The sequence below is a fragment of the Plectropomus leopardus genome, chromosome 3 (assembly GCF_008729295.1).
Source record: "Plectropomus leopardus isolate mb chromosome 3, YSFRI_Pleo_2.0, whole genome shotgun sequence".
NCBI classification, from domain to species: domain Eukaryota; kingdom Metazoa; phylum Chordata; class Actinopteri; order Perciformes; family Serranidae; genus Plectropomus; species Plectropomus leopardus.
Window position 1 is genome coordinate 19,470,438 of NC_056465.1, and position 18,541 is coordinate 19,488,978.

The 18,541-nt window shown below is 38.3% G+C and overlaps 2 protein-coding genes across 5 annotated transcripts in view; both read right to left on the reverse strand.

The window, feature by feature from the left end:
• opa1 (OPA1 mitochondrial dynamin like GTPase) overlaps nt 1–9,294 on the reverse strand; it is a 49,117-nt gene extending 39,823 nt beyond the window's left edge. The window contains exons 1-7 of one of the 4 annotated variants that reach the window (XM_042516019.1): nt 9,128–9,294; nt 7,055–7,379; nt 6,703–6,799; nt 6,412–6,519; nt 4,251–4,304; nt 1,998–2,080; nt 117–272 (exon numbers count right to left, since the gene is read on the reverse strand). In XM_042516019.1, the coding sequence (XP_042371953.1) occupies nt 117–272; nt 1,998–2,080; nt 4,251–4,304; nt 6,412–6,519; nt 6,703–6,799; nt 7,055–7,379; nt 9,128–9,156 (852 nt within the window). In that variant the 5' untranslated portion in view covers nt 9,157–9,294. The remainder of the gene's footprint in view (nt 1–116; nt 273–1,997; nt 2,081–4,250; nt 4,305–6,411; nt 6,520–6,702; nt 6,800–7,054; nt 7,380–9,127) is intronic. The other 3 variants (XM_042516025.1, XM_042516031.1, XM_042516039.1) reach the window with 3 other exon arrangements.
• A 1,493-nt stretch (nt 9,295–10,787) lies between these two features.
• atp13a3 (ATPase 13A3) overlaps nt 10,788–18,541 on the reverse strand; it is a 43,501-nt gene continuing 35,747 nt past the window's right edge. The window contains 1 exon segment of the mRNA XM_042516049.1: nt 10,788–18,205. Within this exon segment, the coding sequence (XP_042371983.1) occupies nt 18,008–18,205 (198 nt within the window). The 3' untranslated portion in view covers nt 10,788–18,007.

Here is an 18,541-nt window from a genome sequence, read left to right on the forward strand (position 1 = left end):
GGTAGAAACTGAATTGTCCTAGAATATATTCTCTATTTCTGTTTCTTCTCTGCAGCTGTGATTTTTTAGGAGACTTTGGTGGGATAGGGCAGATCTAAGTGGGGTGGGACCTTCACCTTGCGCTTCTGTTGAGGGGGGCTGGGGTTCGGAGGCGGACTGGGAGCAGGCTCTGGCGGTGGGGGACGCGCACTATTGGCTGCCGCGGCCCGCCGGACCTCCTCCTCGTGCCGCTGGATCTGCTGCTGAATTAGAATGAGCTCGCCAAGCAGACCCTGCTGAGGTACGTCATAATGAGAGACATGTAGGAGCAGCAACAAAGACATCAACCAGCCACTGGGCTCAGCAACCCAGGCCAATGCTGCATCCAATCAGAGGAAAACCTGGCCTGTGTCTCAGTCTGATGATTCAATCGAGGCTCAATTTTAACAGGATCAAGGCCTTTGTTAATCTTGCCACTATTATCAGTGCTACCCAACAAAGTCAGTCTCTCTCAAACACAGAGGGGAGATGCCAAACTTTGCCAGACTGAAGGCAGATGAGGTGACTAATACCACAACCAGCACCTCTCAGCACGTGGCAACAACAGGGACGATACTGTCCTTCCTAACCAACGTTAAACAATGACTGTATGTTTATCAGATAACAGTATAACTCATTTTCATACTTAAACTTAGCACTATGAAATACAGTAAGAGAGGGAAAGTTCAGGTTTCAGGTTTTTAAATAAGATGAAAGATAGAATAATAAACATGTTAAGACGACAATATTTTAATGTGCTGCAACACAATGATACTAGGCGGTTCTGAACATCATCAGTCTGATGATGCTAAGGATGATGATGATTAAAATAAGCGAAGCCAGCTCTGGAATATTGCTCTATCAGGGGCGAAGCAGAAAGCGTACTGTACAGCAGGACAAATCTGCTTTAGTTCAGCGGTCTCCAACATGACATCATTATTTGATTATGTGTTGATTTTTGATTTCTTTCTTCTCAGTGAAATGCACGTACAATATTTGTTAAAAGTAATTTGAAGCAAAACATTAACTTGTAAGAGTTGTGTTTTATGAAATGTGCTCATGTTGGAGACCATGATTGCAGATTAAAGTAAGGCACAGGAGAAGAAAGCCAAAATCTTTTTTTCTTTTTTTTATGCAGCTCCTCTTAATATTTGTTGTCAAACATTAACATCATGTTTTAATGGTTTAAACTCTGCACAGTGATAAAAACACACATATAAACATAGAAAAAGAGCACAGAGGGACTGAAATGGTCACTTTGCGGGAAATAACAAAACACAAAATGAAAAACAAACAGAGAGGACATCACCAATGAAACAGGTGTGCATATAAAGTGTTCTGTCAGAAACTGCTGTGTAACATATAACTAGAAAAATGAATGGTCTCCATGAATTTATTATCTGGAACTGTAGATGCATGATTATCAGTAAAGGCACCTTTGAAGAAATGATAAACATCAGTGTATAAAGTCTCAGGTCATACTAACAATGAGTGCCATACAATATGTACATGGTAGCAATAAAACCTTCGACATTTTTAATCGTACTGTTACTGTCAAAAAATGGGAAGAGCCAATTTTTACATAAATCACATTCAGTTAATTGAATCAAAATGCACTCAAAAAGATGACATTTCCCCATATTAGCAAATATATGCCATTGAGGGGTCACTTTTATTTGAAGTCCTTTGTGAGTGCAGACATTCATATAACTACGGCCTTGTTTGGATCAATTTTAACAACTTATGTGAGGCCATTAAGTCTACTTTGTACCTCAAGGCCCTTAAAGGTTATTGTTTTATGTCTTGAACAATACAAAAAGATATGAATTTTTCTTTGAGTACATCTTGATTCAATCCACTACAGGTCTTTCCACTGAAGTGAAACATAGCCAAGCAGCGGAGAGGAGCTGAGTGAAACTGAGCAGTGGAAGAGAACAGAGGACAAAGGTGCGAGGTGTCAAAAGGTTATGCAAACTTGCCTTTTTGTATTGCTTGTCGCTGCCATCTTGCGTGGCTGCAGTGGATGAATCTGTGGCCTTGAGTGGAGGATCGCCTGAGGTTTCTACCAGTGGAAACACAACAACACAGAATGAAGTAACTTGTAAAAATGCATCTTTGATTACTCAATGCTGAATGTAAACAGGCTTAGGAAAGCAATAATGCCCGTAGCAAAAAGATGCCAGAAAGCCATCAATTTAAACCATGCGTGTGATTAGAGAATTAAAAACCAGAGTGATTACATTTCAAATGCTTGGAAAATTCTGCACTAATTTATACTAATATAACATATTTGAGAATATTAGTAGTTTTTTTGTTGGTTTTTTTTTATTGCCAAACTCAACTTCTTTCAACAGTCGGAATAAAGCAGTCCACTCGGCGTCATGAAAAAAGTTTGTGATTACTGAATTATTAATCTAACCAGCTAATTTTCCAGTGACTACATTTTAAAAAAAATATATAATCTCCAATAATGCTTTAATAGTGCAAGCCACAGCAAAAAAAAAAAATCAAGATTGTTTAAAGATTGCATTGCTAGTTATCATGTAATAAGTTCCAGGAGGTTTAGAAACCATCTTTAAAACATTTAGTGCACCTGAAGGTTTTCGAGCAACTTATAAAAATATGCAATAAAAGATTACTAAAAGTAATTATCAATGCCTTTATTCAAATATATATATTTTTTTAACTTATTTATTCATGCATATGTTCTGTTAATCTACTCTGTTTCTGTCTGTGTTTTACTACGGACCTTCCCTGTGTCTGGAATAAAGTTTGATTTGATTTGATTTAATTTAAACAGAACATCCGATTGGCAAAATGCAAAAAATAAAAATAAAAATTCTAACAATTACATGAGGAACAAAGAAAATTGGAAAAAAGAGTTAAGAATTCATATGTTTTTAACAACTTAAAACATAAACTGGCACTAAATGATCAACACTGTCTAAAGTGAGTGAATCACTTTTTATGATGTGAAGCATGCTGTTATTGCCATGCACAAAGCAAATTCTGCACAGCCATAGAAATAAGTAATAATGTTTACAAAGGCAGCACACTGCACTGTGATGTGCATACTCTAATGTAACATGTTAGTACACAAAATACATGAATATGAAAACTTGACATTGTGATTTTCCTTAAGTAATGGTGTGTAACTGTGAGGCTGATGACAAAAAAAATAAAAAATAAAACAGGAACACTCCTTTGTTGAGCACTATGACTCACAGCAGAGGTGTGGTCCTGTCTGGCTTGGCAAAGCGTCTGTATGAATGACTTTGAAAGATAAGGTCTTTCTATACGCTGTACATAACCTTGAATTATCTAAAGAGTTATGTTATTATTACATTTATTACTTATCTATTATTCTGCCACTATTTGTCATTATTTAAGAAGACAAATATTTAGTGTGCATTAACATACGTCAGCATCTTGACATATTAAAACCTCAATGGTAGTTCCTATTTCAATGTATTTTGAGTGCATTTTCCAAACATTTGAGTGGAAATAACTAAAAGCAGACTGAGGTCACCTCAGAGGTTAGTGAATGCAAATGTAATTAAAGAAAGCAGCCAATACAGGCCAGGGGAGAGAGAGGGTGGAAGTCAAAGGAGGCAAAGACCACACAGGTAGAACAAAGTAAAGCCACGGACAGTCAGGTTAAAGAGAGTCAAAAGGGAAGAGGGGGACATACTAACGGTGAACACACTGGATCTGCATTTAAGAGCTTTTCAGACCAGGAAAATCAAAACTAATGTTGGGTTATTGCCACTATTTAACATGATTCTATCACTGTACTAGCTTATATATTAACTAGGGAAAAGTAACAATTTGAGATCTTAAAGGAGTTAAAAGAATTTAGAAAGAAAGAGAAAGAGTAAAGCTTTTACAGATTCTAGTAAACAGATGCCAAAGATTTAATTTGGATGTTTACATAAATAAGCATATTCCTCTGAACCATTTTTCACCTTTTTTCACCATCCTAGTGACAGGTTCACACATTTCACTGAATACAAAACCTGCATTTAACATGAACACTGCCACTGTTGAAGGCAGCACTGGTCTGCCACCCGGAAGCCAACATCCTGTGTAGATGCTCTTCTACCACCTTTAGACCCAAACCATGGCAAGCAGGAACCCACAACCATACCAATATTGTGGCAAGGGGATGGTCAAACAGCGGCAGAGAGAAAAGGGGGGAGTGGGCAGCGCTACTGAGAGCAGGGTTTACACACCTAACAACAGATGCAGACCAGAAGCTCCTTTGACTTCACTACCCAAACTCACACCTGTGAAGAATGTGGAGGACAGGAGGGTTGGGGAGGAGGAAAAAGGAAGAACAACACAAGATAATAAAAATCATAAAAGACAGAAGCAGAGGGATGGTGGTCAAAGCAGGGACACAACTAAATGATGTGGATTAAATCAAAGCCGCTGCTGTGCTGGAGCTTCGAGTGAAGCAGCCACTTAATGAGAAACTGTTAAAAGAGATAAGCAGCACACACCAAACTGAGCCTCAAGGAGCTCAAAATGTCATGTTTTAGTCATTACCAGCCGATCGAGAGTTGATTCTTTTTTAAAGACATTTCCACGAATGGGTAGTGATTTATTGGTAGAAAAGGACTTGTTGCATTACGACATAAAACATTTGTCACTTCCTTTACTTTGTTACTTAATAAAAAAATCTTTTGGGATTTTTAATTCTTAACTATTTTAAATGAACTCTTAAAGGGAAACTTTTGTGTGTTTTTTAAACTTGGACCCTACTTTTTCATGCTTTTTTGTCTGAGTGACTAATAAAGACTACCATTGAAATTGGTATTTCCAGTTTTGGGAGAGACCGCTTCAGCTGCAGCAGCAAACAGCCTGTGATGTGATCCCTATGGGTAAATGTGCACCATCAGTTTATGTTCATTTAAAGTGTGTGGTGTTGCCAATGACAGGCTAAAGTCTGACAACATCACAGCAAATACAGAGAAATGATTTTTTTTTTCCCTTACCATTTGCTACCCTGTTTGTTATTGTGACTAAGTCTTGCTCAGTTGAAGTCTTGATCTAAAAAGTTGTGAAAGATGATTTGTTGCAGAAAAAAATGGTGAAAAACATTTCTGAGAGTTGGAGAGAGGAGTAACGACAAGTTTGTAGAGGGCCTAGCATCAGTGACGTAGAAAAGTCCACAGAATTTCAGAACGAGACCTCTCCTTGAGCAACTGGTTAAACACAATTAGAAACCGGCCAGATCAGCCAAAGGTAAGGCAAAACATTTCATTTTTCTTTAAGGTCTTTTCCATAATGTTGTCAGACACTTACAATAACAATCTGTCAGTAAAATTATCCAGTTTTAACAGACGTAAACTGAAGATGCATAGATGCCCATAGGGATTACATTGCAGTGTGTTTTGCCGCTACAGCTGGAGCACTGTCAATCAATACTGGACCAATATCAGAAATTCTTGTCTCCTTTAGTCACTTGGACACAAAAACGTGGGAAAACAGGGACCAGTTTAGAAATACCAAAGTTTCCCTTTAACAGAATATTCCGGAACACCACCTCGCTTGAGATTATTCAGCAAATATGTAATCCCGTTTATTATGCTGATTAATCTAAAGCAAGCTTCAAGATTTTTTGATGGTGAGAGGATGATTTTTTTTTTTAGAAATAGCGGCCCCTTTTGTCAAACATTCTTCCACAGTTGGGATATGTGCACCACAGTGAGCTATGAGCAAAGTTATTTGAAAGCCATGGCGGAATGAAAAGGCAATTTTTGTATGTTGTGAGATAATGCTTTTAAAAGCGTAATGTGAAATGAACACAGAAATGCTTGTTTCTAAATATATATTTGACAACAGTCTATTCAGGACTGCTCAGCAATGTGCACCACGTCCCATCTGATTAAAAGACTGTTTGCAGCACCATCGTACAAGATGTGTTTTTTAGCATCCCCTACAAAACCACTGTTGCAACTCTCATTGATTATTTGGTGTAAAAAGAGGGCTCTTTGTAGAGTAACCGAGCAACCACAACCAGAGGCAGGAGGGCTGTTGCAGAAAAGCAGCAATTCAGAGCAAGAAGCAGGCTACTTCCGCATATTTTTTCATTACTCTGAGTCTATGTTATCTCATTTTACTGAGGTCACTCTGAGGTAGAGCAACACAATGTCACCAGAGACACAGATACCGTAATTTAAGCAAGGTATAGGGCACCAAACTTAACTGTTGGATATATTAAATATAAGCAAAGACCAATACAAGGGTGGAAGATAAGTTTGCATGGGTACAACTACTGTTTTCTTAATTTTAAATTTAGACACAGAACTAGATACTCTGATGTCTGCAAATAATTTTATTTCTATTATTATAACTTTATGAAAACATAGTTGAGGTTTGATCACTCACCAGAGGACAGGAGGCTTTTGAGGAAAGTGAAGTTCTCGCCGATCTTGTCGAGGTCAGGTAGTAGTTTGGCTATTTCCTCCATCTCTGGTAGAGCTTTGGCCAGTTTATCTGTGGATAGAGAAGATTTGAGGTTAGGAGCCTAATTTCATAATGCTTAACTGTGCAGCCATGTTTCAAGCACGACCTAAGAATAACCGCAGTTTGCCTAACAGAAATCAGAGATCTTTTACAAGGAAGACAAAGTCAGGAATTAGCACATTAGCTTGGATTGTGGAAAATTATCACACTTACCAAGATCAATTTGTTCACTCAGTTCCCAGACAAAATCAGGAATGACCCAGTTGTATTCACTAAAATCAGGCAGCATGTCCTTCCACTCTTCATAGGTCTGAAGATAAAATAACAAGCTTATGTTAGCTTTCCATGAATTTAGGTTTTCCTAAACTGTTTTTAATAAATGTGATTACAGCCAGAAACGGCAGAGGACAGCTCTTAAAAGTGCCATGGGAAAGGTTTTACTGCAGATGATGGCATGGGAAAAATTAAGATGGCTGGTGACTTCTTATGTTGGCCTCCGTAAATGTTCTTACTCTGCAATGATGAGAAAACTGAGAATTAAAAGTGAGAGACACTCAATACTGACCTTTTTAGCAGTGTACCCTCCTCCCACTGCCGTTCCAAACAGAATATATCGGAGCTTTAAAAGCCGGGCAGCGAGGCGGGCCACCCAAAAGTTGCGCTGCTGCTGGTGGCCATAGCCCCCTGATCCTGGGGGAGGCTTAGGTGGCCGCATAGGCAACCGTGACATGGAGGTAAAATAGCGGGCTGCTGTGCGATGAGGGGTACGCTGGGGGTTGGTGTTTCCAGAGTAGCGGTGGTGGATGGCACGGGACAGGGGGTGCAGCTTTTGCAGCGGTACCCGAAATCTCACTCCCATGTTGGTGGAGACCAGGTTCCTGCAGGCCATGCTGAGAAGATAGAGAAATTAAACAAAACTACTGTGCCTATTTTTTAAAAGGTTATTTTTTTTTGGCATTTTGCCTTTATTAGATAGGATAAAAGATTGATAGTGTAAAAGGGGAAGAGAGAGGGGATGACATGCAGCTAAGGGCCGCGAGCTGAAATCGAACCCGCAGCCGCTGCAGCAAAGACTGCCTTCATACATGGGGCGCCTGCTCTATCCACTGCGCCACCAGACGCCCCCTCCTATGCCTATAAACACCATTGCATTAATTAAACACCAATCAGGCAAAAGTTTAAAACCACTGACAGGAGAAATAAATAACATTGATCATCTTGTTATAATGCAATGTTTTGCTGGAAAACCTGGCATTCACCTGATGTGCTCCACCCGCCCAAACACCGCTGCAGCCCAAATACCCCCCCAATACTAACGGCAGGGGTAGGGGGGCATTTGCCAATGGCAGTGACCTCGTGCAGGACAATTCACTATAAAAACTGTTCAGTAATGGCCCACAGGACTCAGAAGATTCGCCACCAACGCCCTGGTGCAAGACAGCACAGGAAACCCCCAGAGGTCCTGTGTTCATGTCTTGACAGGTAGGAGCCTAGTCTTATCCAAGGAGGCCCCATCGTGGACTGGGGGGACCTTTGGGTGACCAACGTGTCCCAGAGATGCTCAATAAGATTGGGGAGGCAGGTGGCCGTGTAAGTTGCTCTTTGTAATGCTTGTCGGGCCAAGTGTTTGCAGTCAGGGCCCGGAGGCTCTGGAGCAATGTCAATGATTTTTTTAAAGTCTCTTCTTAAAACATGCTTTCATTGGAAAGCCTTTCCTGATTTTACTTTTATTTTTCGTTTAATTTCCTAACACTTGTGACTTATGATTTTGTTGCCTTGTACCTGTGCTTTGAAAAGCAGAAGATTAAAGATATTATTATATTATCATATATTATGAAACCAATATCAGAAGTTCTAGCTGTTGTTACAATAACAGTAGTTGCAACAATGGTAGGATCAAGATAATACAACTCAGAAAGGATTTCTTCATTTCCAGCCTGTGAATCCATCATCAGGGAAGGCCTGAGACTACTGAACAGAGCAATCCTACGAGATAATGTACACAGCAACTGACAGCTAAATATAACATGCAAAGCTACGTTATTGTTGTTTGTGTAACAATGTCATACTGTGAAGAGGCGATCAATTATGTAAGTGGTCCTTTTAATACAAGATAATACCACAAAAAGCAAAAACATGCGGGCGAGAGACGATTTAGTAAAGGTAACCAGCAACGTCACCTATCAGCAAGAAACACTTTGTAAACAAATTTACGGTAACGTTACGTTACTATCTTATGCTTAGCTAAGCAAACAACATTAGACAATACACAGCTCAAACAAGTGATGTTTATCAATTCAGACTCTGTAACGTTATGGTACATTCTCCAAACAGCCGGGTTAGCACGCTACGTTACCTGGCTAACATTACAGTAACGTCAAAATCCAAAAGGTCGCTTTGCAGCTTCTAATAAATGTCAGTTAAGGAGAGGTCAGTTAGTATCTAGATAGCTAACGTTAAATATATATTTCTGACATGTGTCCTTAAACTAGGACGATGGCTTTCGACACGATTTAGGCAGCTAGCTACGCTGTCCTCAGCTGTCAAAATGACCAGCTAACGATGTGTGAGCTTTCACTCCACCGCAGCTAACACAGCTAGCTCCTGCTACCGTTACCTCTATTAAATGGGAACTTACCAGGCAGCTTTACTCCCGACACGAAACATGGTGCTGTTATCAACAGCGGGTCAACACGAATCTCTTTCAAAATCACCCTTTAAGCGCGGTTTAATTCATCTTTCCAAATAGTTCACATTTGCTCGCCTGTTATGGCAGCTAACTAGCTCGTTAGCTAACAAGGACACAGCCAAACTGAAACTACTTCCTGTGAAGGGTACTACTTTCAAATCAGCACCGACAGAAAACACATCAGTGAAATAGTTCCTACAGGGGATCTAAATTCTGTATTTTGGGATGTCGGTTTTAAAATGACTTATCTGGGCCAGTGGGATCACTACCAATGGCATGACATGATAGTAAGATTATCATATTATGGCGTCATATGAGAGGATATTTTTAAGAACGCCTGTGGACCATTGTTGGCCGTGAATGAAAGGTTGTCTTAATTAAGGGGATCGACTCTACCAACTGATTTGGTATTTATTTTTATCGTTATTGGTTTTCCTAAATTGGATTATTGTTGTCAATATTCAGTTTATATTTTTTTTTGCTTGTATTTTTTTTCCTGGTGTTTTCTGGACTGTAATAGACACTGTTTTAAGAGCTGCCTGTTAGTTTGGACCTTTACATGGACAATTCTGTTAACATGATTGATAAAGATGTAATTTGAATAAACAGGTCCAGTTTAGACCAGATAAGGACAAAGTGCAACTGAGATTAAACCCATATCTACCAGACAGCTGCCCAGTTATGTGATGACAATATGTATAGTTAGTTGTGTGATCTTAGCTGAAAGCTGTCCATGTAGACAAGGATGTCAGTTTCAACATTGGGGGGAACTAATGAAAGGGGGACTATATGGAGGTCCTCTTTTATAAAACTTTGTGCATCGAACTCTTGATTTATTGCTTTCTGGTCAATTTTTCTGCATCCATTTGTGATGTGAATTGTCAAAATAAAAGTCCCCTGCTACTTTCATGGTTTTATTGTTGGGAACAAATGCTCATTCTTAATATTGACAGGGTACTTGTTGTATAGACACGATTTTGCCTGTCTCACAGGAAGGTCCAGAAGTCAACACATTCAAAATGTGTGTGTGTTAAATCTCTCTGGTCTCACTCTCAAAATAATTACAGATAATCCAGTTGGTACAACCATTTTCCTGCCCCCCTGATGTATACACATCATTTTATGTCAGCTATTTGTTTTACTTCAGGGCGAGTCCCAACACCAGTGAGAAGGAACTGTGTATTGTTCTGTAACCTAAAATATGTCCAAATTCAGGGTCTGGATCCTCCAAAGTCCACACTTCTAGAATGATTTCATCAAAATCGTTTTAAAGGCTCTGCTGAATTAGATATCTTATATCTGATTTGGAGGATTCGGATATGTTTGTTGCCTTTGTTATCCATCAAATGCTGTCCAGTTGTTTACATTTAGGTGATCCCTATCAACTTGTAAAGTCAGTAAATATGTGAATACATCAATTTAACAGATACTGCAACTACCAAATCTTGTAAATAGGTAAGCTCTAAGGATTGTACTTTGAATTTCTGCAACATATTGGCAGCGCTAGGCCTGCTAACAATTCTCTACATATTACTACCTACTCTGCTGTAGGTTCTGCAGCTATATGGTATTCCACACATGCACAATGAAAACCAATAACTCGCAAATGTGCTGTTTTAAGAACATTTATTGAAAAGAAAGAAAAAGATAAATCTGAAATACAATCCTTAGGGAGAAAAAAATAAAAATAAATTAAAATAAATTAAGTACAAAAATTTTCCCAAAAAAAAAGTACATCTCTGCCAATAAAAATAAGACAAAGACCCTAGATGAGCCTCTTGCTGAGGTGTGGGAGCTGCAAATAAAAAGCCCACCAAATAAACTGTACTGAAAGAGCTGACATACAGCACAGGTGGACTGTAATAAAAAGTCTCACCAACTATATATTTTAATTCAGTTTGGATATCAACTTTTATTATTTTCTTTATTCATTACAAATAGACACATTTCCCTGAGGAAACAACATCCACATGAGGCTTCATTACCTCAGTGGCTGACTCAATCTAAATGCCATTCCATAGTTTGTTTAAAATACATGATGTGAATAAGAGGCCAATGATAACTGTCAACAGTCGGTATATGTTGTACCTGTATAAGAGCATAGAGGTTTCAGCATAAAAGCCATTGTTTTGACATAACTGTGTCAGAATAAAAGGCAAATCTGTAGCACAGAAGACAAGCAATAGTAGTATTTACACTTTGCACGTCATCAAATTGATTAATTTTCTGCATCAAGGTGCACAGTTATGACACAGCTGAATCATTTTGCCCTAGCAGCAATATAGTCACAATAGATCGCTGATATCGAGCAGCAATGCACATTCTTTTTGCCAATTACATTTTTAATTTTACACAGATGTAAATTATCTTTTTAAAAGTTCCAGACAAACAAAGTAAAATATCTACATTGGATGATTGAACAGAAAAAAAAACAAGATTGTCTGATGTTGCTCTAATTATGAATTCGTGAGGAGGTGCCAAATATTCAACAACAGCAGAATTCCCTTCTTGTGTCAGGTCCTATATATTACACAAAGCACTGAGACAAAAGCAAAGCAAAGCAGGAAAAAAAAAGCTTAAAGGGATATTTTGGAGTTTTTGAAGTAGTTTTGTATGAGGCTCTAATATATACCAAGTGTATTACAAACAGTAAATGTCAGTTGGCTCACCACAAGTTTGGAGAAGCAGGCTTGAGTCAAACACAGAAGCCAAACAATGGTCTGCCCTGGATGGAGGTCAGTAACTTGAGCTATTTTAGCTACCTAAAAAAAGTCCCACCAAAAAAAAAAAAAAAAAAAAAATCAATATCAGTTTTAGTGTATACTACATTGAGAGTATTTTCACCGCTTTACCCTTCTGTCAGACGGCCCATTGTGATAAGGAGGCTGTTGACGGCTTTAGATTCCAATCTATGCTTCCTTTACAGCTACCAGACTCCACTGACAAAAACAGTAAATGTAACATGCTGAACACAGGAGCTGCTCGTCTTCCCCTGCTTGCATCAGGTGTTAAGTTTGTATTATTGTGTGACTTAATAAACCGGAACTAACCCTTTATAATGCCAAAGTCGCACAATAGCACAAACAAAACAACTGATGGAGGCAGCAACAGACCAGCAGCTCCTGTGTTTAACAATATTAAATCACTGTTTTTCAATAGAGTCTGTCACTGAAGAGAACAATATAATGACTTAATTTTCCCATTGGAGATCACTGTCTGATATGAAGCTGAAGCAGTAAAAATACTCTCAATATAGCATGTACTTTAACTGATATTGATTTTTTTTTTTTTTACATGGGACTTTTTTTAGGTGACTAAAATGCATTTTGTTGCTTTCCCCTCTACAGCAGTAGATTGCGTAGCTTCTGTGTCAGACTCTGGTCTGCTCCTAAATAATGGGGCCGTGCTGACTGACATCTACTATAGGTAATGCATTGTCTGTGGATACACATACATACAACCCCATTCAAAAAAAGCAACTATCCCTTTAAAAGTCTACTTTTAGAGACAAATGTTTCCACTCAGGACTCTTCCAAATTTTCTTCCAAATTTCGAGTAGACGTGTTGCATTGCTTTTACCCAAGACAGAACAAATATAGATCCAATCATTCTTCACAATAACAGATTCAATTTGTGAAATAAATGCCCAGGATTTATGCCCAAATAAGGAAGATCCAAGCTAATGCAAATCCATAATGAAAGTGAAAGTACAAATAAATCCAACAGACAGTACAAATCAAAAGTAGACAGACAACTGATTGTAACACAGTACCAAAATAGTAGAAAAAGACACACCAGCCCTTTGATAATCCAAAAACCATACATTTTTATAACTAAATCTTTTGACTTTTATGCACACACTAGAAATGTACATCTCATATATACAGATAGAATCCAACCTTTAATATTATTATCATCTTGCAAAGTCTGCTGAGTCAAATCAGATTTGACGGAACTAAACAGATTAAAATTAAACATTTCTTTTTTTTTTTTCTTCAAATAATCAGTACAGATATGATGAAAAGTCTTTGGAAAATGAATCAATAACCTTAGTATTGCATTGCATTTAATTGTGTTCTTTACACAACATTCAGTTTTAGTAAGTATCTAGAGAAAGAAGAAACCCTGAAAGTAAATATAAAGAAGGAAAAATACCACTGAATATTCAGAGGCATAAAACCCATGTGGCCCATATTTCTGACAAAATAACAAAAATCTTTCTGCAAATTGGCACTAGAATGTCCATTTGAGCCATGTTAGGCATTTCTAAACAGCTTCATCCACAGTACTATAAGTCCTACAATTGTCAGGCAGACAATTTACCCACAAAATATCATAAGTTTGCCCATCAAATAAACAAGTATCTAAAAACTACACTCACATTTGAACTTGTCATAAAAACAGTATAGATCCCAAGTTTCATATGCATTTGTAATATTAAAAGCATCTTGATAGACAATGGCTTTTGGAGCTGAGCAACTTCAGACTCACTATTACAGATATTAAGAAAAATCTGCTGATTTTTTTTCTATATGAACAAAATCATTAATAATCAGTGGACAAGCTAAATGCGATGTGCTGTACATAATTAAGTGTCACCGAATACAGCGATGTTGCCAGATGTTTTGAAAATAATTTCAATTAGTTTTGTCAAGGAGAAAGAGTAACGTTACATTTAGTTTAACATTCTTTTAACATGGTGTCTCATAACCACTGATCAGCAGTCTGAAAATACTCAGGGACACACAGTATTTTAAATCGTTTATACTAAACCATAAGATTCATGAAAGGCAGGCTGCTAGGCAAGTATACAGTTACACTGACATTGAGAAAAAGCTGTATGTGTGTTGGTGTCTTTGCTTTAAAGCGATACTCCACGATAAATCTGACTTTTGAGGATCAAACGCTATCTCTGGTGGCTTTATAAAGTTTTTTTTTCTTTGAAGCTGCTGTGGTCAGCTTTATTTCAATCAATTGACTGATACCAAGTCCCTTCCCCCTTTCTTACTGTTACTAAGTTGGACAAGCTTGACAAAAAGAAACGGTTCTGCTTTGTCGAGTACTGCGGCATTTATTAGTTTGTTTCTGGGCATCAGATGATATAGCTTTACGAAACTGACAGCGAGGACTACAGTATGCAGTGGAAGGATATAATCATGATGTCATTTTTTTGAACAAGGCAAAAAAAACATAAATTGAGGCTCCCAGTCTCAAGGAGGAAGGGAGAGGTAGAGACCAGGAGAAGACAATCAGTCAACATTGCTCCTGCACTGCCGGGTATGTGTCTCCTTTACTCCCTCAGCGATCAGTAAAGTACTTTATATGGCTGCTGTGTTTCTGTATAGTACTGATTTACATGATGTCATGTTTATTACTTTACAGTTGTGATGACTGGGTGAGTATTATGTATTTATGCTGATATTTTACTTTGCAATATGTTGTGTGTTTAAATCAAATTTTATTCTTTTCTTTTCTTTAGGTGAAAGCCCATAATTTTTTTTTTTGCTTCTTTTCTTTACATCTAAACTTAAACTCTATGCATTTTTTGCTGAATACAGACCATGGTTCTGACCTAACGTTAGTCTCTTGTTTCTGTAGAAAATTAGTTACGTCAGGGCGGCACGGAGCCTTAAAGAGATAATATAAATAAAAGAACATTACCCTTGATCTGGCTAATGATAATTCAGGTCATCTTAACAATATGTCAGTAACCAACCCATCTGTGTCCTTCCCTGACGCTTGTGATCTGACATTAGATTAACTCCTATTGATGTTTAGCTATACATTAGCTGGCGTTCTGTTTATAAAATGTTTGTCCCCAAGCCACACCATTTAACCATCTTTAAAATTTGGTTTTCTTTTCAAAAGACAAGCATAGCACATATCTAAGTATAGCAGGAAAGGGGAAAGTTGACTGCTGTGTTCCAGTGTTGCTCAACTGTTACTGGAGTACAAAACAGAAAGGAGCGAGATTATTTCCAAATCCTATGTTTGAAAAAACGAGCAAAATGCAAATAAAAACAACTTAGTCCATTCCTGCAGTGTAAACTCGAATGCCCACCCATTTGCTCAATATGCCATTCTTATGATCTATCTTAAACTAAATTTCCACGGTCAGGTTTATATTGAGAAAAAAAACCACACATTTTCACAGCCCCCTTAAAAGTTTAGAGTGTTTGACCCTTTAAGAGTAGATTTTGGGGAGCATCACTTTCAGTCAAAGAAAGAGCAGTGAACATAAAATATAGCCCTTAACTCTCTATGCAGGTAGCCTACTGTATGTGTAATACATGAATACAAGTGTATAAATCAGCATCAGGTAATCAGCAGCCATCAAATGCAGCACAGGTTGTTGCACTGATGTTTTGAATGCACAGTGAGCTGATGAGATACACAACGCCTTGCCTTTATTAACTATCACGCTTTCAATTAGTCTTCCATAGGAAGAAATGTTTTTAAAGTAAATAAATGTAAGTATTACTGCTGGCTTTCTGGAGCCAATCTGACACGAGCTTGTAAATGTAGGATGCTTTGAACTGTATGGTCTCATGCATGTGATTAAACTTTCGTGATAACCAGCCAGAATCATGCTGATTTTTCTAATACAGAGATGCTAATGGAGATGTTTCTTAATTCTACAGTAATGCTGTTTTAGTAGTAATATTTCTAGTATTGCAACCATCAAGTCTTCAAAACATGACGACAGGGAGCTGGCTTCATGCAGGTCATGTATGTTTTCCACTCTAATGTCATTAGATGTTGACAGGCTCATAGATGCAAAAACATAAAAGTTTGGAGCCACACTCATGGCCTATGAGGGTGTAACGCTCGTTCCATACTAGAAAGTAGAGACACATTTGCTGCTGTTAGATCTTTACCACTAAAGGGGTAAATGTTTGGCTGTACGAGAGAAGTAAGAGCGCCAGAGAAAAGGCCATGTTCTTCCCTGTCAGACTTGTTAGCATCGTATGTTAACACTTACCATGTAAGCGTAACGTGTTAGGATTAATATCAAAGTACAGCTGAGACTGATGAGATTTCTGTCATTGGTTTAGAGGTATCCTGATATGAAGTGTTGTTGAACAGTTCGTGGACCAACATGAAAATCAGAAAAACAAATCTTTAGAATTCATTCTCTAGGGGTCCCTGGATGTCTGTGCTAAGTTTAATGGCAATACATCCAATAGTTGTAGAGATATTTCAGTCTGGACCAACAGACAAATGGATCCACTTGCATGCCTAAAAGGCTGAGATGAAATTTGTTTTTAGGATTTTGTCTTTTTTTCAGTTTTTTTTTTAAACATTTTTCTACATAAGATCTTTATTAAAAACCCTTAAAGTAAACTCTGACAAACAAAACGGAGATCCTGCCACAGGTCCCAGCCTGTGGCTACGAGCAGATAAGCGCATCTCTCTCCCTCATTGTTCTGCGTGGGGACAATAAGATTTTCAGAGATGCTATGCCACGTTATAGTTGATGACAGCAGCCTTACAAATATTTTAATTCTGTCAGCTCTGAAAAAATGTGAGTATTTTCAGGCTTATGCACCATTTCTAAATCTTACAAAATATGGAAATGCCCCATTACCTGTTCAGACCTGTATCATCGGCTCTTTACAGCCAATTAACTTATTTTTTGTGTTTTCTTGCAAATGTGAACATGAACTTCTGTCTGCTGTGAACAAGTTGATTGAAGCCTCCCAGTCTTCTACAACTCACAGTATGCTTGAAACACTATATGAATACCAGCATCAAATTAGTAATTTCATTCATCCCCAGGGGCCCAAGGTAAAATTTAAAGCTTTTCTTTTTGGTTATGACTCTATGCTCTCTAATAAATTCTTACCAGATGGTACTGCTAACTCGTTAAAATGACTCTCTCTCAGTCTCTCTCTGCATATAAATATATATAAATTAGCGGTATCAGACCACTACATAGTAGCTATCAGGTTAGATCTGTGAAACGAGTTACTGTCTGAAAAGTGAGGCGGTGACTGCAGGAATATGACTTGATGCTTTTAAAAACTGTATGATCAGCTTTTACAGAGTTGTTGAGTATAATCTCATCTCAGTCTCGTCCAGACTCTATCTTACTCATCATTGAATTAAGAGTGGGTACGACCCCTCTTCTAGGCTAGCAGCATTTTCATCCTATATTGTACTTTTTTCTTTTAGTGATCATTCTGAAAGGCTCAGATGTAATATTAGGCTATTTTACTTCATCTGAAATTGACATCTAGTACTGTGGTTTTGAATGAAATTTGAAGATGCTCTTACATGACATTTCTGAGAGCACGTCTGTCAGAAACTAGCTCTGAAGTAGAGCGGGCTCTCTTTTATACCCCTTTCACATAGACAAAGTGAAAGGATTAAAACTGCACTGACTTTAAATCTGAGGAGGTCAATGCTTATATTTGATCTGGCTTATCACCCTCTCCTCCCAGCCTGGGTTATATGCTGCTCGGCTTTGGGGAATAGACATTACAATAAAGAATGAGAATTAAATTTAATGTTAAATTTTTTTCATGACAAAAGTTTTTTTCTTCAAGTGAGCCCTCTGAGCGCACGAGTGGTTGAGCCAGAGATAGTGAGAGTGCTGAGAGAACTGAAACTTCACTTTATTTGGTTCTCATATGTTATCCTAAGGCTTTGCAGCAACTACTCTGGAACTACAGTATTGATGCAAGTCTCTGCGAAACGTAACGACAAGCAATTATCCTGTGACAGTTCTATCTGTATGGGTCGAATGTTTGTTCAATGAACGCGTCATATGCACGCGTCCTGTTTAAAAGGTACAGATTTAGACACTGTGAGGGGCTCGGGGGGGTGCTAGGAGTTGGTCATGATTTGATAGGTTGAGCCATTTTCTGGGCGGGTCTTAGCCTCAGTGGTGGTGGTTGGCTTTGGAGGCCAGTCAGGGTCGACACTTAGCTCCTGGGCCAGATGCATATAGCGAGCCTTGGGTGTCGTCTTGCTTGGGCAGCACAGCCAGGACAGACACTTGTACGCCCGCAGGTCAATGAACCCCTGAAAATACCAAAACCCCAAAAATAAACAAATAAAAAAATAAAAAGACCAGACAAAGGGGGAAAGTGAGGGATGAAAGGTTTCATGAACTTGTGTCACATTTTCTTCTTAAATGCTTTCACTGACCAACGCAAATCTGACAGAGGCATGCTGACATAACTGTGGCATGCAAAATGTGACACTGGAGAAGAGCCATTTGTGTGAAACGCAGGCACACATCTTTATACTGATCAACTGCAACAAGAGTTCATGCATGCAAGTTGTTCAAAACAAAACTCAGCATGATAATCGTTTGAAGGAGTTGGCAGGGGCAGCTTTAAGACTGAGCCCACTCCC